This window comes from Bos javanicus, chromosome 1 (assembly GCF_032452875.1).
Source record: "Bos javanicus breed banteng chromosome 1, ARS-OSU_banteng_1.0, whole genome shotgun sequence".
NCBI lineage: Eukaryota > Metazoa > Chordata > Mammalia > Artiodactyla > Bovidae > Bos > Bos javanicus.
In genome coordinates this window covers 76,317,137-76,336,477 of record NC_083868.1, presented here as the reverse complement: position 1 = coordinate 76,336,477, position 19,341 = coordinate 76,317,137, and the positions used below count along the sequence as shown (strand labels likewise).

At 35.4% G+C, this 19,341-nt stretch overlaps 1 protein-coding gene across 2 annotated transcripts; it reads right to left on the bottom strand.

Moving 5' to 3' along the window:
- Positions 1-1,984: 1,984 nt before the first annotated feature.
- Positions 1,985-17,515, bottom strand: UTS2B (urotensin 2B). 2 transcript variants are annotated; one of them, XM_061412954.1, is made up of 5 exons: positions 17,272-17,515; positions 12,283-12,381; positions 11,064-11,101; positions 9,726-9,819; positions 1,985-2,368 (listed from the first exon to the last, which is right to left on the bottom strand). In XM_061412954.1, the coding sequence occupies exons 1-5, from the start codon at positions 17,372-17,374 to the stop codon at positions 2,343-2,345; spliced, it is 360 nt and encodes a 119-aa protein (XP_061268938.1). In that variant the 5' UTR covers positions 17,375-17,515; the 3' UTR covers positions 1,985-2,342. The 2 variants fall into 2 exon arrangements, with proteins under 2 accessions (XP_061268938.1, XP_061268945.1); XM_061412961.1 differs by having other exon boundaries at positions 12,283-12,363.
- Between the last annotated feature and the right edge of the window lie 1,826 nt (positions 17,516-19,341).

Here is a 19,341-nt window from a genome sequence, read left to right as displayed (position 1 = left end):
GATTTATAGAAATGTATCCTATTCCTTAGCAACTCTTTCATTTTTCTTCCATTTGGATATTTGTCAGACTCTGCCTGCAATGCAGAAGACCTGGCTTTGATCCCTGGGTCAGGAAGATCTCTTGGAGAAGGGAATGACTACCCACTCCAGTATTCTTGCCTGGAGAATTCCATGGACAGAGCAGACTGGCAGGCTACAGTCCGTGGGGTCACAAAGAGTTGGACATGTCAGTGATTAACACTCCACTCTATTCCAATCCAACTGGGTGCTGCTGCTTCATGCTTTGACAAAAGGTATTAAAACCTAGTGTAGCCTAAAAATTTCTCATGGTAAAGACTTAAAGTTGGATTAAAAAAATTGATTTCCTATCTACTTTAATTTTTAAATTCAAAATTATGCTTATGGGCTTCCATTTTAACTAAAGTAAGAAGTCACAATATATTGATTTACACTTTGTTCTAATGTGTAATGCATTTGTCTCATAGCATATACACCAGACTTACATGAAGAAAAAAAGAAAAATGTTTTCTCTATTTGTAACTATTTGATTTCATATGTTAATTTCTACCACTACTTTATATAGAGTAGAAAATCATGAGCGGTATTCTAGTTTAAAATATTTGTTTAACATACCAGGAAATTAAGTCATAATTTCTCTTAAGAATATGACAAGTCATCTCATCAATTTGTATAATGTATTGTGTATTACTAAACCCAGCTATATGTCATTGAAAGTTACCAGCTTAAAGGGACTTTTCATCTAGTTTCAAAGAAATAGATTACCTTTTCTTCCTCTTTGTTCCTGTGTGAAGCTTCATGGAGAAGTGAATAGGGATTTCTGAATTTTGGTGTTGATTACATAACTAATTTTTCATGGGGGATATTAATTGCTGACTACAAAAACAAAAAATATCTAGGGAATTCTACCTTTACTTTACAGATATTGTTGGGGAATTAAACTTCTTAAGGCAAATTAAAAAAAATAACAAATTATAAGAAAAACTATTAATAACTTTCTCTAAAAGGAAAAAGTATCAGAAACTTTTTAAATAACATTACCCATAAAGTTTAAAAATGCTTGAATATCATTCAACTGCACCAAAGTTAATAAACATGAGATGATGAAAACAGACATTTTATCTTTGTTTACAATAATACCATGCTTGTGTTCACAGCAGATGTAAATATGTGAGAAACATTCAGGCATTATTAAGTCAACTGTGTATTTATGTACATTCAAGTGGCTCCTAACAAGTTTATTTAAAGCACTACAGGTATATTACTCAACTTGGTCTGATTTATGAATTTTTTAATTGTTTTTCACTTAATATCGCTCATTCTAGGTCATGAGATAGTTTTATTGTTAAGAACCACACAATTAGCATATGTAGATAAACTACATTTCCCTTGTACTGTGATATAAAGGAATGCCCATAGACTATCTGGCCATTGATAGTCTACCATTGATATTTTTTAATTATAAACTTCCTTTGACAATGTTTTGATGTCAAATAAAAGTGACAGGTGGCAAATAAAAGTGAAGTTGGATTCCCAGCCTTGAACTGATTAAATAAGTTTGTTCAGAGATAAATAAGAGCAGTTTAATGTGAAGATGTGAGAAAGAAATGAATGAAAAAAACTCAAAGAGTTTTATGTTTTGTTTGATGTTTTTAGTACAGTGAATCTAGTCTCTCACTGACATGCTAAAAATCTCAATTTCTGATACTGTGGTGAAGGCAGAGATAAGAATTAAGGGGCCCAAAGGCAAATTGTTATGTAAGAAAATTTTCTTAATATCTCTCTCTCAAACACCTAGTACTACTTTTTCCTAGAGTCCGATAAACAAGACTTCTGCTTCCTAGTAATGCAGTCATTTGGTAGTAGGAGTCTTATTGACAGTTATCCTAATGAACAGAAAAGAGATAGTAGCCAGCAGAATCACACACACAAAAAAGGGAAAGAACAAAGATACATATTTTCCACATAGGTTCAGACAATATAATATAATTTTCCAAAGCAATTTTTAAATTTTTTAATTGCTAGCTCAACAGCTTAGTCATCACTGAACAAAATGACATGTAGACAATGAATTTATGGAAAGCATACAATAGATACAGCACTCTCAACTTTAGCTCTACAGAGTCATTCTGATAGTCCATGCCATTCAAGTGCAGCTAATTTGTCACTACGATTTGCAACATAAACTTTGAGCATGTAACAAGCTGTATAAACACTGCCACTATTTTTTTATGCTTAAAATAGCTTCGATCTTTAAACAGTAGAGTGGGCAGATATATAACTTTTTCTAATTCTTATCCTTTTTTGCACCCAGAGCAAAAACTTTAGACACAGTATTTCCAAAAACAAGCTAAAAAAGAAACAAAACAATTCTTCATTAGAAAGAGTTTTGATAAAAATATTACATTTAAATAAAATAGTTTAAGTATGCCTGAGTATGAGGAAGTTTTCTAAAACAGATATTTAGTGGTAGTCAGCCTCATATGGATCTTTAAATTAATTAAAATTAAATAAAATTTTGAAGATTCAGCTTCTCTATAATACAGACCAACTTTTAAGTGCTCAGTAGATGACCATAATGGACAGTGCAAATTTAGAGAACGGTCACCTCATTAAAGAAAGTTCTAATGGACAGCTCTGTTTTACATTATAATGTATGTAATACAATTCAAAAAATACAATAGGCCATCCTACTAGAGGCACTCCTCTATTTTAGAAGGGCTTCTCTGGTGGCTCAACTGGTAAAGAATCTGTCTGTAGTTGGGGGAGACCTGGGTTCGATCCCTGGATTGGGAAGATTACCCACTCCAGTATTCTGGCCTGGAGAACTCCGTAGACTATTCCATGGGGTCACAAAGAGTCAGACATGACTGAGCGACTTTTACTTTCTATTTAGAGTTGGCATAAATCACTTCATGGGAAATTGGTGGGGAAACAGTGGAAACAGTGTCAGACTTTATTTTTCTGGGCTCCAAAATCACTGTAGTTGGTGATTGCAGCCATGAAATTAAAAGACACTTACTCCTTGGAAGGAAAGTTATGACCAACCTAGATAGCATATTCAAAAGCAGAGACACTACTTTGCCAACAAAGGTTCATCTAGTCAAGGCTATGGTTTTTCCAGTGGTCATGTATAGATGTGAAAGTTGGACTATGAAGAAAGCTGAGCACCAAAGAATTGATGCTTTTGAACTGTGGTGTTGGAGAAGACTCTTGAGAGTCCCTTGGACTGCCAGGAGAGCCAACCAGTCCATTCTAAAGGAGATCAGTCCTTGGTGTTCTTTGGAAGGATTGATGCTAAAGCTGAAACTCCAATAATTTGGCCACCTCATGCGAAGAGTTGAAAAAAGACTCATTGGAAAAGACTCTGTTGCTGGGAGGGATTGGGGGCAGGAGGAGAAGGGGATGACAGAGGATGAGATGGCTGGATGGCATCACCGACTCAATGGACATGAGTTTGAGTGAACTCCGGGAGTTGGTGATGGACAGGGAGGCCTGGCATGCTGCAATTCATGGGGTCGCAAAGAGTCGGACACAACTGAGTGACTGAACTGAACTGAAATCCCAAAGAGGACTAAGCAAACAAGCAAAATCAGTGATAAATATGCTTCTATTTACTGGAGGAAAAAGAAGGAAGAGAATTTAAACTTCATTTTGCAAACCACCAAATGATATTTATGTAATTTAATTGTCAAATTGAGTCTCACATTCTGATCATAAAGTGATTCTTCAGAAAAAAGTCAAACTAATTCAAGCAGCATTTTAATCTTTAAATGCATGAATGAGTGATTTTAAATCTTCTGTGGATTGTTCCCAATCAATTGTCTGACTTAACGTCAGCTTCATCTAATTAATTACAAATTTCTCTAATTTCCTTCAAACTAAATGTTTTATAAAATGAAGACCTTGGGGTGATAGGTCTTTGATTCACTATTGATTAATGGGACGCACAATAAAAACGAGTTGAAAACTCATAGGACAGTTAAGACACTTTTTGCCATAAATAATAAAAGTCTATCTTCTTGCCCGGGTATCTCTCCCTAACTCCACTTACTCTTTAAACTGTTGCCTTAGTGCTCATCACCACATATATACAGAGTGTTACGATAGTACTCAGAGTTTACTTTTCATTCCTAAAAGAGCCAGAGTTTTCTTTCAACAAAACACACTCAAATCCTATGAAAGCAGAAATTTATTTTCAGACAGTAAATTGAGGAGCTTGGTCCTCTAATCCAATATTCTTTTTATATTTTGGAAAGTCCCTTTCTGTCCCTTTGGATATCTTTGGATATCTCAATCAAGAAGGAAAATATAAATCTACACATATCCAAGACTTGCATCTCAAGAGCAGCTTGGTTCTGGTGCACTGGAATATACTTCCCAGTTGAAGGAAATCTTCATGAATGATATCACCAGTAGAACCAACTCCTCACTGCTTATCTATCATTTATCATTTATGTGTGTGTGTGGGGGGGGGACACCCTAGCCAGCATTCTTGTGGTTCTCTCTTCTAATCCCTGTTTTAGCATGATGCTTGGTGTTGGACAGTTGTATCTTTAATGAAAGGAAGGATTTACCAGGTGTCTGTCAAGTATATATTAAATGATTAAACAGATAACATTATTTCACAGACATTTAAGATACTCTAGCTTTAAGCTGAATCTCTGAGTTCATTTCACCTTCATATATTGTTGTTCATGGTAGACTGTTTCTAGTTATCCCAATAAAAATGACAGATGTGATGTGGATTGCTCCTGTCACCCAGCCTGGGCATCTAATTCATATGTTTATCACTACAAATATTTATTTTGTTCCTAGTACATGCATAAATGCTTTAATATCTCCTTGCTTAAAAATAATCACAAAGCTTCCTTGACCCCTCCAAGTTACTCCAGCTAATATTCCAACTTTTACTACCCTTCAGAACAAAATTCCTCAGAAGAGTTGTCTGTTGTTAGTCATTTCTGTTATTGTATCATATTCTCCTTAACCAAAAGTCCATCAAATAATTCTTGTTGAAATAATTAAAACCCTTCCTATTCCTGTTCAGATGAAAAGTCTCAAGTCTCATTTTACTGGACCTACCATAGCTTTAGGAACAGCTGAACTATGTGTTTCTGGAAACAGTTTTTCTGTTTGACATCTGAGGCATTTTTCTCCTTGTGGCCTTTTTCCGCGGTAGCTGCTCCTTCTCAGTCTGTTTTGCTAATTCTCTCTCATCTGCCCAGTCTCTAACCTTGGTGTGGCCTGGCACTTGTCCTCAATATCTTCTGTTTTATATCTACCTAGAGTGATTCCCTAGAGAGTTTCATCACAATACCAAGCCATGCTGACATGCAGGTAACTGTCATATTTAGATCTCCAGTCTGGGCTACTTGCCTAAGCTCCACATTTATATACTCAGGGGTTTACTCAAATTACTACTGGGAAGATTCTGTTATACATGGCATAACAAGCTCAAAATGTCTATAGTAGAGATAGGATTCTCCAACTGTTCATTGTGTTTCTGAACATTTTCCAGGTGCTCCCCTAATCCCATTAAGTTAGACTGAGAACATGTGCCTAATTTGGGAAGGTAAGGATGCGTTTTCCTCCATATCGTTCCTATCCTGCCATCGGGACATGTGGTGCAGGCACAAAGTGAAGGAAAATAACCAAGGTACACAAGGCTTCGTGTAAACATGAAATAAATCTTAAACCAAGTTACACCACTGAAATATTAAGGTTATTTTGCTGATGTGGTTTGCCTAATTTATCCCAAATATACCTTAATAACTTGAAGGAGGGTGCTACTCTAAGAGGAAGCTAAGTCATGGCACAGCCTCAGCAACTGATTAACGGCAGACAAGGAAATTGATGTCACAGGCTGGAAACAAGAAGAGTCATTTTTCAAAGTAGCAAAATGTGTGGTAAAACTGACATCTATAACAGTTCAGATTCAGAATGTGTTCCTCTGGAACTTCTAGAAGAAAAAGGCAAGGAAATAGAACATTGGCAGTATGTTTAGGTTTCTGGTGGATACACTTAGCCAGATATTACAAGAAATAGTAAGCTTAGGGGGAAATGGTGTCTTTACAAATAAATAAAAATGAAACAAAGGTAGTTCAGAAATATAAGACCTTGAAATATTTCAAGAGCTGTTTCTAGATACCAAAACTATAAAAGGGATTTAAAATGATTCTGAGTGAAGTCAGGTAAGTATCAATTGAAATAAGGAATTCAGGGCAAAAAATTAGATTAAGTGTTACTTTTCAAAATATATTCTTCAAGGCAACTCAGTTGGGGGTGATAATACAAAATAGTTAAAATAGTTTTTTAAAAACTGTGTAGCAATAGTTGAGAGGCTGTCTAAATTGGTACAAGAAATCATTGTCAAAGACACCATAAACCCTAGAACTAGAAACATCTTTGACACTTTAAAATGAAATAAACCTTGGGCCTCCAACTTTGTGAGAGTAGGAAGAGGCCTGAGAAAACCATTCAGGCCTCAGAGAGAATACTTCCCTAAACGCACATAAGCTGTGTTGAGGGATGAAAAATGAAAAAAAAAAAAGCAAAAACTTCAGAAAAGATGGAGCCAGGGGAAACAGCACAATGGACAGAAGACTCCTCCTACACACTAGTAGGTCCTAAGCAAGAAACTTTTCTCCATCTCCAGAGTAAGAGACCTGTACAATATTTGCCCTGTGGGATTTCAGAATTGCTAGAGGTTACCACTCATGTCTCATGTTCTTTTCCTTTATGAATATGATGATTGATTGTTGTTATCCTTTCCCTATTCCCATGCTAATTACTGAATTTGTCCTTTTAGCTAATAAGTCTGTGAATGAAGTGGAGCCACATTGTATTTGACAAAAATTAGTATCTCCTGGAGAGCCTGTTCTTTGTTCGGGGTGCAGCAGTGAAAGGAATTTGGGGTTGTCTCTAATAGAGAGTCAGTTGAGTACAGTCTATGTGGTTAAGAAAAGACCAAAGGATTGACTGTGGTGGAGGCGGTACTCCCCATGTACTTTTATAAGTGCTTTCTAACTTTTATTAGCTTGTTCTTCCAATATGTTGGTGGCAGCTCAAGTGACTAATTAAAGGCAGGGGATCAGTGGAAGTGATGCATGTCCCTGAACTGAGGCAACTAAGGGCTGAGATGCAGCCTCTATCCCTCTCCTTCATCTTGGTAATCTTGGAGGCAGTCAAGTTACAGCAACAATCTAGATGACACAGCCACAAAATAGAAGAGGCTTGTATTAATACTATGTACATTGAACTTTATGGATTTCCTTATATTAAGTCTCTGAGATTTGGACTAAAATTTGTAACATATCATAGCCTAGGCCATACTGACTATGAAAAGATTCAACAAATCTCTATACCAACTCTTTTCCATCACCAAACCCTTGTACCATGTTGCCTCCTCCAACTCTCTGTCCATGGAATTCTCCAGACAAGAATACTGAAATGGGATTCTCCAGACAAGAATACTGAAATGGGTAGCCATTCCCTTCTTCAGGGGATCTTCCCTGATGAGAGATCAAACCTGAGTTTCCTGCATTGCAGGCAGATTATTTACCTTCTGAGCCATCAGGGAAGCCCTCAATAAACAGAAATTGCCCTTTTATCCCTAGTCACTTAGAACAAAACCTTGGAGTCTTTTACAAACCTTCCTCTTTTTTCACAACTCATATATAATTTTAGAGCAAATTTTGTTGACTTTTTTTTTTCAAAGTATATCTAGTATCAGACTCCTTCTTATCAATTCACTACTGTCACCCTAATTAAAGTTACCACCATTTATTATCTAGATCCTTAGTTAGCCTCATTAAAGGTCTCTGCTTGCATTTTTGCTCCTTTTTGCAGTGTATTCTGGAGAAGGAAATGGCAATACACTCCAGTGTTATTGCCTGGAGAATCCCATGGACAGAGCAGCTTAGTGGGCTGCTTAGCATGCATGCATGCATTGGAGAAGTAAATGGCAACCCACTCCAGGGTTTTTGCCTAGAGAATCCCAGGGACAGAGGAGCCTGGTGGGCTGCAGTCTATGGAGTCGCACAGAGTCAGACATGACTGAAGCGACTCTTAGCAGCAGCAGCAGCAGTATATTCTCCACTAAACATCAAGATTGGTTCTGTTGAAACTTATTTCTTAGCACTCACTTGCCCCAAATTTTCAGTGATTTCCCATATGATAATTGTTCAGCCACTAAGTTGTGTCCGACTCTGATTATATGAATTGATTATAAGGAATGAGAGAAGCACACCAGACTCCTCCATCCTCCACTATTTCCTGAAGTTTGCTCAAATTCATGTCCATTAAGTCCATGATGTCAACTAACCATCTCATCCTCTGCCACCCCTTTCTCATTTTGCTTCAGTCTTACCCAGTATGACCGTTAATAAAAGCTAAAGTCCTTAAAAAGCCGGAAGATTCTCTCCCTTCCACCTTCCAATATATCCTCTACCAATGTCCTTCAGGCTCTCTGGTTAAATCACTTAGTAATTGGGTTATTTTCAGCATGCTACTTAACCCCTCTGAGATGTAATTTTCCCATCTATAATATAGGCATAGTAATAGCTATCTTATGGTGATTATGATGAAAATAAAATAATAATTATAGTAATAATGATCAAAATGAATTTTTAAAGTAGGGCTTACATAGTACTGATTACATGCCAGATATTGTTCTAAGTGACTTTCATATATTAACTTATAAAATCCTCCTAACAATCCCATAAAAATGATTATTATTATTTGTATTTGAGGGCAAAGAAAATGAGGCACAGGAAGTTAGATAATTTCCCAAGGTCACACATATAGGATATATCAATATTACAATTTAAACCCAGGCTGTCTAACTATAGGCTCTATATACTTAACCATAACAACCTGAGATAGTAAAATATAAAATGTCTGGTATATGCTAAGTGTCTAAAGAATGCTGTTTCATCCTTTTCCATGGTAAAAACCGCTTTTTTACAGCAGTTAAAGACAAACCTGAGAGGAAGGGGACAAGTGAAAATGAATAAAACATGCCTTAGCAAATCTCATATCACAACATGAATAAAGAGACATATATGCAATTTTTTCATAAACAAGAATTTTCCAGGAATGTTATAAAAAGAAATAGGGATCCAAAAGACAGATCTTTCTAAAATTAAATATTATGAATCAAAACCTGGACTAAGTGCTATAGCAATGAGAGTACTCTTTACTCTCCAGTGTTAAAGCAAAATAGCAAGGGGGAGACACAGTTTTAAACAATGAAAGTCTAATTTTACTTAAATCTGGAATATATGACCTTGCTCACCATGTTGTATGCGTGACAGAGTTCACAGACATTTAATGCCTTCATTTGAATGTCTGTGTACTCAGTCACTCAGTCATGTCCTACTCTGAGATCACATGGACTGTAGCCCGACAGGCTCCTCTGTCCATGGAATTCTCCAGGCAAGAATACTGGAGTGCGTAGCCATTCCCTTCTCCAAGGGATCTTCCCAACCCAAGGATTGAAGCCCAATCTCCCACATTGCAGGCAGATTCTTTATCGTCTGAGCCACTGGGGAAGTCTTCATTGGAATTTTTTTTTTTTTTAATAAGAGCTTTGATCTGATCATCAACATAAGATAAAGAAGTGTCAACTTAATTTCTTCCCTTTCAGAAATACTTGCAAAAGTAATCTTAGAATTCAATGTTAAGACTTTGAAGTGAAAACTTACCTCGCTTATTAGGATGGGAAGAAGATAGACCGTCTATCGCATAGGACATCTCAGCATCCTTTGCTTCCATGAGCTGCTCTTTCAGCTTTTCCAGCTTTTAAAAATCGAATATGAAAATTATTAGTCTTTAATAACAACAATACCATTTTCTATGAAAGAAGAAAGAGCAAGAAAAGGAGGAAGAAGGAAAGATGGACAAAAGGAAGGAGGAAAAAGCAACAGAAAAGGAAATAAGAGTAATAAAAAAAATAAAAATAATTAAACAGAAAAATAAAAGGAAACTTGCATTTAGAAACTGACTGGAAAGGTCCATGACTCAACAGACAATCAGGAACAAACAGGTTTATGGTGAAGGAAGTCAAGTCTCAGTGTTCATTAATGGGAAGCCTGTAAACACAGCCTGTGTAGCTGGACTTGATTTGATGTCACCCAAAATGACCAGTCCTTTTCAAGGAGTTTCAAAGACTTTATGTGTATGTTTGAATTTCCTGAAATATTTGTCCTTCCTAGTGGGAAAGGAGTATTTTAAGACCCTAAGGTTTCCATCCAGAGTGTAAGCCAAGTTGATCTTTATCAAGATCACTGATTGCCTAAACCCTGGAGATCTAACTATCAAAACAGAATTCAGCTTGAGCTTCTGCATGTATCCGTGTCCTAGCTGCTAATAATTGATGGGGCATACTTCTCTCTCACAGCCACATGGTTTATATGATAATGAATTTGCATGCAGTTGTGTTTGAGTTAAGAAATAATCTAATGCAACAATTTTCCAATTTTCCTCATAGAGAGAAGTTGGGGGATAAGGTTGCTAAGGGGTTCCCTGTACCAAGGCCAAAGACAGGTCAAGAATGCAGCACTTCATTCCCTCTCCTCCCAAACTAGCTGCTTCAAGCAGAACAGCTCCACTTTTATATGTTTCATTTACTGGGAACACATACAATTTTGTTTGGAGAAAAATATTTCCACTTTGCAAAGTAATAATAGCTTTTGAAAACCACCAATCTAATTATAGTCTCCTATTTTACAGATGAGGAAATTTAGATCCAGAGAATTTTAATTCTTCCATGGTCTCCTAGGTAATTGGAGAACTGGATCTAAAATCCAGATTTCTAGACATTTTATCCCATGATCACTTCAGTTATAGTTTTGTCTTGTTTTCCTTTTCTTCCTTTTTTAGTAGAATTTGATTGTTTTTCCTAGTGAATTACTTCATTCTTTTTCTAGCAAGAATAATAGTTTTAAAATACAGTTATTAATAATTTTAAAAACTACTGTTTCAAAATAAATTGTCTTATAATAATTATGAAAATTGAGATTTTATGTGTTTCACATTCTCACCTGGTTAAGTTCCTCCAATTTGTCAGCCAGTTCTATATCTGCAAGACACATTTGTCATATGAAAAGAATACATTGCAAGTAATATTTAATTCACTTCAGGTCACACATTCAGAAAGACAAGGTATTTTTTTTTTGTATGATTTGAGATCACCCATGTATCTCTCATACAAAGCCCCGAATATGTTTTCAGTGTCTGTAATGTTGAAATATAATCAGTACTATAATGAGCAAGCATTTAATTTCTATCATAAATACAGAGTTTTCTTAAATAGGGACTTTTCATAGTTCTAACAAGGACTACTATTTAGAAGTAAATTTTTACACTGGCATGGGGACATTCTTATGAAAAAATCTTAAGTAAAAAAAAAAAGGCAGGCCACAAATCTTTTCTGTAAAATTTAATCAAGAGGGAAATTTCCCAAAATACTAATAGTAATGTCTCTGGGTTTTACAATTTGAGTACAGATTTTTCTTTTTATAATCATGTTCAATTTCCTCAATGAAACATCTTATTTCTAATTTTTAAATCCTGTATTTTTAAGTATTTATCTTTTAACCAGTACCCTGTCCCATGAATAGACAGTTTTTTTAGAACAGATGTTTTCTGAGAGAGCACTACATTATCATATTGTCATACTGTCTCTCGGGTTAGACTTGCTAAATTTCTGACAATATCTATCATTTCTTGGAGACCAATCTGTTGCGTAATTATAAATCAGATTATCCTGTACTTCAAAGAAAAAAAAAAATAAAAACTTTGGTGGAGCCTAAATTTCTCAATGGTTTCTACTCCAGTCATTTCCCAAATTGAAAGAATCTGATTGCAAAATAAGTGCCACAAAACCACAGTTAATTTGAGAGATTTCTAGTGGAAACTTATTTCAAAACATTTAATAATACCCTGGAAGCATTTAGTAAAAGAAAATATTAACTGTACCTGTGGGGAGTAACATAGATGAGAGGGAAAAATATAAGTAAAGATAACTGTTTTGTAACTCGACAATTACTAATCCCATTAGAATACTCTAATTGAACAAAACAAGATTTTAATGTTTTTTAATAATGCCATTGTTTTTAGCATGAATATGAAATAACAGACACTTGAGCCTTTAGTGCAGCTTTAAATCAGTAATTATTGCTTTCTTTAGTATAAATTAACATGTAGAGAAAACAGGTCAGAAGATGGAATAAATAATGTTTGACATTATTCTTAACTCACCAATGTTGGAAGGTCTTTGGAAGCCAAAATTTTTATTCAGTAGAGCCAGCAATAGTTCTTCACCATCTGCATCTTCTTTATCTGGAAGCAATTCATTTCCTGTAATAATTACCTCAGTGTAGTGAAAGCTCTTTTCAATCTGTGTCACTTGAATGTCTTTCTGATTAAATAGATTCCACAGGTAACTATTAAGGTGTATGTGTGCTCAGTTGCTCAGTCACGTCCGACTCTTTGCGACCCCATGGACTATACTGTAACCCCCTAGGTCCCTCTGTCCATAGAATTTTCCAGGGAAGAATAATGGAGTGGGCTGTCATTTCCTCCTCCAGAGGATCCTCCTGACCCATGGATAGAACCTGAGTCTCTTGTATCTCCTGCATTGACAGGCAGATTCCTTGCCACTGCACAACCTGGAAAGTGTGTGTACTTGCCAATAAAATGTGTATAGAGAGAGATGTGTAATATAAAAAGACAAGCTGTTTTAAAAATCATTGAATGTATATGAACACTCAAAGAGAGATTGTGAGAAAGAGAAAGAAGCAGAGATGGAGAATATATCTGGAAGTTTACAGTCTAAAATTTACCCGTAATTATTTCTGCCTTCGTAGAATTACAGAAAGTTGTACTTTCTGTTTTTTCAGCTGTATTTAAAATTTTTTTCTACTATTGTGTTTAACATAAGAAATATAAATTAAAAGTTGTTTTTAAGATAAAAATATAAAATTTGACTTTGAGATTTTATGCACATATAAATATGAGCCATTTTGTATTCTGGGAATTGCCTTGAACCATCGAAGGCAACCTTGTGGAAGTGGTCAGATGGCGCCTAGTTTTTCTGTGATCATAGCTTTACATCTCTGTCCATTTACCTCCTAGCCCACTCTCTCAGCACTCTAAAAACAGAAAAATCAACCAAATTTTCCTAAATATTTTGATTCTGGAGTAAAAATCAGGACAATAGACTTTATTCAAGCTATAAAAGATGAAGATTCAACAGGATTGTAATGCAATTAAAATAATAATTAGTGCCTTATAAACAAAATGAACTTTGTAAGGTGGCCTAAAATAATCAAACCTTTATTATATAATTTTTATAGGATCAGTCTTCCCTCTCTTTTTCTCCTCATGTTACCAAACCCAGGTCTAGCTGCTGCCACTCAAAAGCCATTTAAAGAGGCCAGCTTAGTGGAAGGAACGTTTGCTTTATTTTGGATGCCAGCAACCAGGAGGGTTGGGGAGGGCAGAGACCTGTCCAATGTCTGACTGCCCCCTGATTGTCAGGAGGCATGAGCTTTAACAGGCTGAGGGAGGGGGCTACGCGCATAAACATGTCAGCTCTGATAGTCATTTTGAAATTGGCTATCAGTGGTCTGACCAGTGTAATCTTGCTTATTTTAGGTACTGTTAATCTTCAGTTCCAGCATCAGTTTGTTTCCATTTCTTTGAGGCCAGTTCTCAGAATTGTGGCTGCTTATCTCATGACTACAGTCTGGTCGTCAGGTAGTTAATTTCTCCACCTGATATTTCAGTATCTATAAGACAGCTCACAGGATATGGCTCAGAATATTATCTATGGCCCTTGAGAAGGAACTAAAGGTCCTTGGTTATGCTTAAAGACTACATTATTATTATTGGGCTTCCTTTGACTGTTTCCCTTTGTTTCTTCATTTTCTCAGTTCTCCGACTAAACTTATTCTTTGTCTAAAGTTTTTCCATAAAAAAAAAGGAAGTCTGAGGACATGGGCAAGGGGGTTAGGGGTCAAGGACCAAAAGGTCCTGCTCCATTTCAGTCATAATAACTGATATTGTGTGGATAAAAGATAGATTAGTGAGTTTAAAATTTAAAAGCGGGAATATTGAGGCTTCAGTTAGAGAAATGGCTCATAATTTAACTAGACTCTTCCCTTAAATTGTCTCCTATTCCCTGCGTCTCCAAAATGTCAATTAATGAACTCAAATAACTAAATGGCTAATTAAAGGAATAAACGATTTGCTGAGAAAGACAATACAATGACTTGGGGTAGGTGGCATCATCAAAAGTTTCTACACTGACAAACACATTTATTGTTGCTCAATTTCCTCAATTTTAAAGTTCCTCAATTTCCATTACTTCATAGGCATAGAAATTATTTGTGAAATTCTGGGGTACTCTTTTCTTTGAGTAGTTAAAATAATAGACTATCAGTGGAACTTTTGCTTAACATCAATTAAACAAAGACCCTCAGGAATAATTTAGTTTAAGAGAAAGATATGACTATGCAATAGTGTAGCAATTTTTATTATAGCTATTTATTAAAATGTTAAATTATAATTTTAAAATGCTTTCATTGAAAAAATGAGGAACACTGTGTAGCCAGGTGATAATGATTATTTGTTTTATAAAGAGAACTGTGATAAAAGAAACAGACTCCTCGCCTTCAATTTAGGGAATTTATAAAACTAGGAGGAAGGTAACTAGAAAATGTTACCTTCTGAACCTTTTGTTGGCTTAATTTACAGTCCCCTTCTCTGTGTGTTTAAGTGGAACATTTTTCAAAAGAGAAAATTAATGTATTTACCATTCTTTACCCATTTGGTTTCCAGTGATTACACACTGTCCTCAGTAATTCTTGTCACTACCTTTTAAGAAAACCACCTTTTGTAGGAAATTCTGAGGAGAAGTTTTTTCAAGAAATTTAAAAAAATTTTTTTTTCTAAAGTAAGACATTAGAAAGATAAGAAAAATAGTAGAAAATAAGTCTTTTTTCTCATTTTTATTTTTAGTCTTAAAACAGATACAGCTTTAAGAGAAAAAATGCATGTAATTTTAATATTTCTGTCTTTGAACTAAAAGTTAGCGTTGATAAAGAAACTGTTTGAATAAAAACCTGCCCAAGTGCCGATGTCCCTTTAGCAAAAAGGATGGCAAAGTTACTCAGAAATGAGAGAGTGATTACTTTTGCAATATATAGGAAAAAAAAAAAGAAAAGACTCATTACTACCTGAGACACTGAAGCGTAAAAGACGCAGTTGTATCCTTGCTTGACATTTGAATGTGATGCTTTTTATGAGATATAGATAAGAAATTTTGCCAGAAAGAAACCTGGAACACCCTCAAATGATAATATACCAAAAAATTTTAAATAGTCTTTCTAGTCATGACATTCACTGCTGTTCATTTCACAGTGGGCAATTTGTCCAGTTTCAGGCTTATGAGTTATGCTTTCATGTGACCCCAAAACCAGAGGAAAGCTGGCAGACTGTGTTCTTGGTCTTGGATGGTATCTGACACAGAGAATGGTGACCCCACCTTTGTGGTCTGTCAGTGGACAAACGCTTATTTGAAAACAGTGTGTTAAAAGACTAAAATAAGTCAAACGTTTAGTTGCTTTGAAAAACGGTGAGAAGTTCACTCTAATCCTGGACAATTTAGATTAGAAAATAAACTTCCCAAGAACTTGCCTTCTCTATTTACATATAATGAAACTGAGATCAAGGGGTCCCAGAGAGAAACCTTTCCTATATGTTGCCAATGATATATGGACATCAGTGTGTGGTATTCTGGGGTCAGAGATGTTATCTATTTGTAATCTTGTAAAAAGTTTGAGTTGGATTTTTCTGTATTTCACATACATGATATCAGAAGTTATAATACTGTTACCACTAACATCCTCATTTTGCAGAGTCTTCTGTGAGTGGCCAGATGTTTCCTTCCTCACACATTTATGCTGTGAAGAACATTGAAAATCCCATTATTTCATAGGAAAAGCAATGAAGGCCTACCAAGTACAATGATTTTGGCTGGCCAAAGTCAAAATGTGAGTGCCAGGGATAAAATCCAGATTCTTTCATCCCCAAGCTTGTATTTAGGTCTTGCAGTTAGGTCCCAGGCTTGTATTTGTTTTTCAAAGGGAAAATCCCTATAAATAAATAACAAGGGTTTATGCAATTTTATTTCCACTCTCAAAAGAACTATTCTAATTTCCATTGACTTTTAAAGTCTCATTTGAGGCAAAATGGTCTAGTAAAGTTGGATTAGATCTGAAAGAGGAAACTTAATTCCTTTCCTCAACCCAGAGTCATGTAAACAAAATTTATTAAATTCTGTCTTGGTTTCCCTAAGAAAGCAAAAGCAAAGGCTGTCTCCCTCCCTCTTCCTGACAAAGAGGTCAGTTAGATGATAGATTCAAATTGGATGAGATATTAAAGAGCACTATTTTTAAGTTACTATTTTTAAAAGGTAAAGACATATATAAAAGTTTCAATGAGGTTAGGTTGTTTGCCTAGTAAGTCAGCATTAAATCTAACTCCACTGATTGCCAGATTAAAAGCTATTTCCACTACAGAATGCAATGAAAAATTTTTTAAAAAGATCAAGTTCCAATATGACCAGAATAGAAACTTATTTTCTCTAAATTTATCATGGTATTTGTAGATGTCAAAAATTACATTATTTCATTTAATATAAGTACCCTAAGTATTTAGAAATCTGATTACAGTCAGTGAATAATGTGGGTGTTAACATTCTCCTCCTGAAAGTACTATATAAATTTCCCAATGTATCATTCTCCCCAGGTCTCTGCACATACAAGTGTTATCTTGATATGTTCTCAGAGTCATTCTCCTTTTTAAGTGGTTTATTAGTAATCTCACTGGATGAAACTCTTTTTTCCCCCTGAAGATATACTTTTGAAATATGCATTGCACTATATTACTATTTATACATCCCTGTCTTTGATAATGAAATAGAAATAAGAAAAAGATTTCCCTTGATTAAAGACAAATGCAGTTGAAATTAATTTAGTACAGTGTCAGTTAAAATTAATTAACTTGAGAACAGCATCACAGATTACATTTAATTTAAAACAGCAACTACTGAAGTGTTGTCTGAAGACTAAATTATATTGATGTTTAAAACATTATTGCCATAATGATAGAAAAATCAAAGTAACGCAAATAGGATAAGGATTATTTACCTACCTGTAGAATTTTACATTCATGTGTACATACCTTGAACAAAATATGGCACCCCATGCACCGATTCTAAAAAGATCATTACAGATAACAAAGTTAGGAGTCCAAAGGAAAGAGTGGTTGATAAAATCACGTTCATGTTAAAAATCTTCTTCCGTGCTAGCAGAGAAACTGACTATCCAGGTCAAGACGAATATTTCAATGGCTCTGGAATGCTGCAGAGATCACTTTTAAAAGGTGGCAAATGTGCTTCAACTACAAATGATCTGAACAAAGGAAAAAAAAAAAACCTTGTAAAATGTATTGCTCTCTGTCAACATGATTCACTACTTGGAGAAGTGACAGGTTTTCTACTCAGGCAATGGCAGGAAGAACCCAATCAATATATCTCATATCTGCCCATTTCACTAAAAGCAGGCATTCCTGTTCATGCACACGCACTCAGACACATGCACCTCATAAAGCTAAAACTAAGACTAGAGAACCTGTCAGTTAGATTTTCATAACAATGAAATGGGAACAACGCCTTTCATTTGGCTAATTTAGAACCCAGTATAGTCTTCTGGATACTGTTGTTATTTGCAACCATCACTTCATTTTTAACCAACCAAACAGATTTGAGCTGGGAAGAGTTCAAATTTGAAATGAATCATAATGGGAACATTAATGTCTTACTCTATCATTTTGCTGCAGCCAACACTTTTAAAAATTAAGACTGAATCTAATTAATTCAAAGTTGGCAAATGTCCCATCAATTATTCTCTTTAATACTTGCTTTAATTGTACTTTTTTTTTTTAAGTAAAAGTCTTTCGGTATTATCTATAGTTACAATTTTATGACTGAAGATGCAGTAGTGACCTCTGGCCTTGGCATTTATTTTTTCTCCGAAGAGACTTAAGATGTATTTGCTTTAAAACTGTATTAGAGACATGTTCAGCTCATGGTTCCCTAATTTAAAAAAAAAATGTTTTTAAATGTAAATAAGGTTATTCTGAATTTTTTTTTAATACAAACTTCTGTTATACAAAACAAGGAACCCTGTTCTCACAGGGTTTGCCTTCTAATAAGAGGCTAAATAATTGACTTGTCTTCTCAGATAAGGTTGGGTACTGATGACTTCTTCCTAAACAAAATTATGTTTGGTTTCTTTCCACAAAGGCTTTTTCAGGATATCTGATACAACTTTCTGAACCTTTTCTTCTGTTATGTTTTAGTTGATGTTGGCAATTTAATGACACATAAGTTCCTTATTCACAACCATCCATTCACTTTGGGAAAAAAATTTACAAAGACCTTTCATTAAATCATTCAATCCTCTGTCCCTAACAATTAAATTATTTTACTAAATTCTTCTCATGAGTGTTTAGCCAAATTAATTGTTCAAAGAAAAACAAATTTTCACTATTGACTGTGTTAGATAAATGAAGTTAGCATGTTTGTTCCTGGAACCATTAGTATGCTGCTGCTGTGGCTTAGTCGCTTCAGTCGTGTCTGACTCTGTGCGACCCTATGGTCTGCAGCCTGCCAGGCTCCTCTGTCTGTGTGATTCTCTAGGCAAGAGTACTGGAATGGGTTGCCATGTCCTCCCCCAGGGGATCTTCTTGACCTAGGGATTGAACACAGGTCTCTTGCATTGCAGGCGGATTTGTTACTGCTGAGCCATCAGAGAAGCCCACCATTAAGTAGACACAATAATAATACATACTGAGGTTATTGTTGCCATTCAGTAAGCAGTCATCCCATGTCAGCTCCTGTTCTAAGCACTTCACAAACTGTATCTTATTTAATTCCCACCTCAATCCCTCAATAATTATATAATTGTTGTAACATTTCACCTTTTTCAGCAAAGGGAGAAAGTTGTGGAGCCAAAAGTGAAACCTAGATCTATCCAACTGCAAAGTCACATTCTTAACTCAAGTTGTCTCTTTCCCATAAACAGGGAAAAAAAGATTGTTCCAATAACAGAGACCTGATCTTTAAGAGAGGCTTCCCAGGTAACCTAGTGGTTAAAGAATCCACCTGCAATGTAGGAGACACAGGAGATGAGGGTTCGATACTTGAGTTAGAAAGATTCCCTAGAGAAGGAAACGGCAACTCACTCCAGT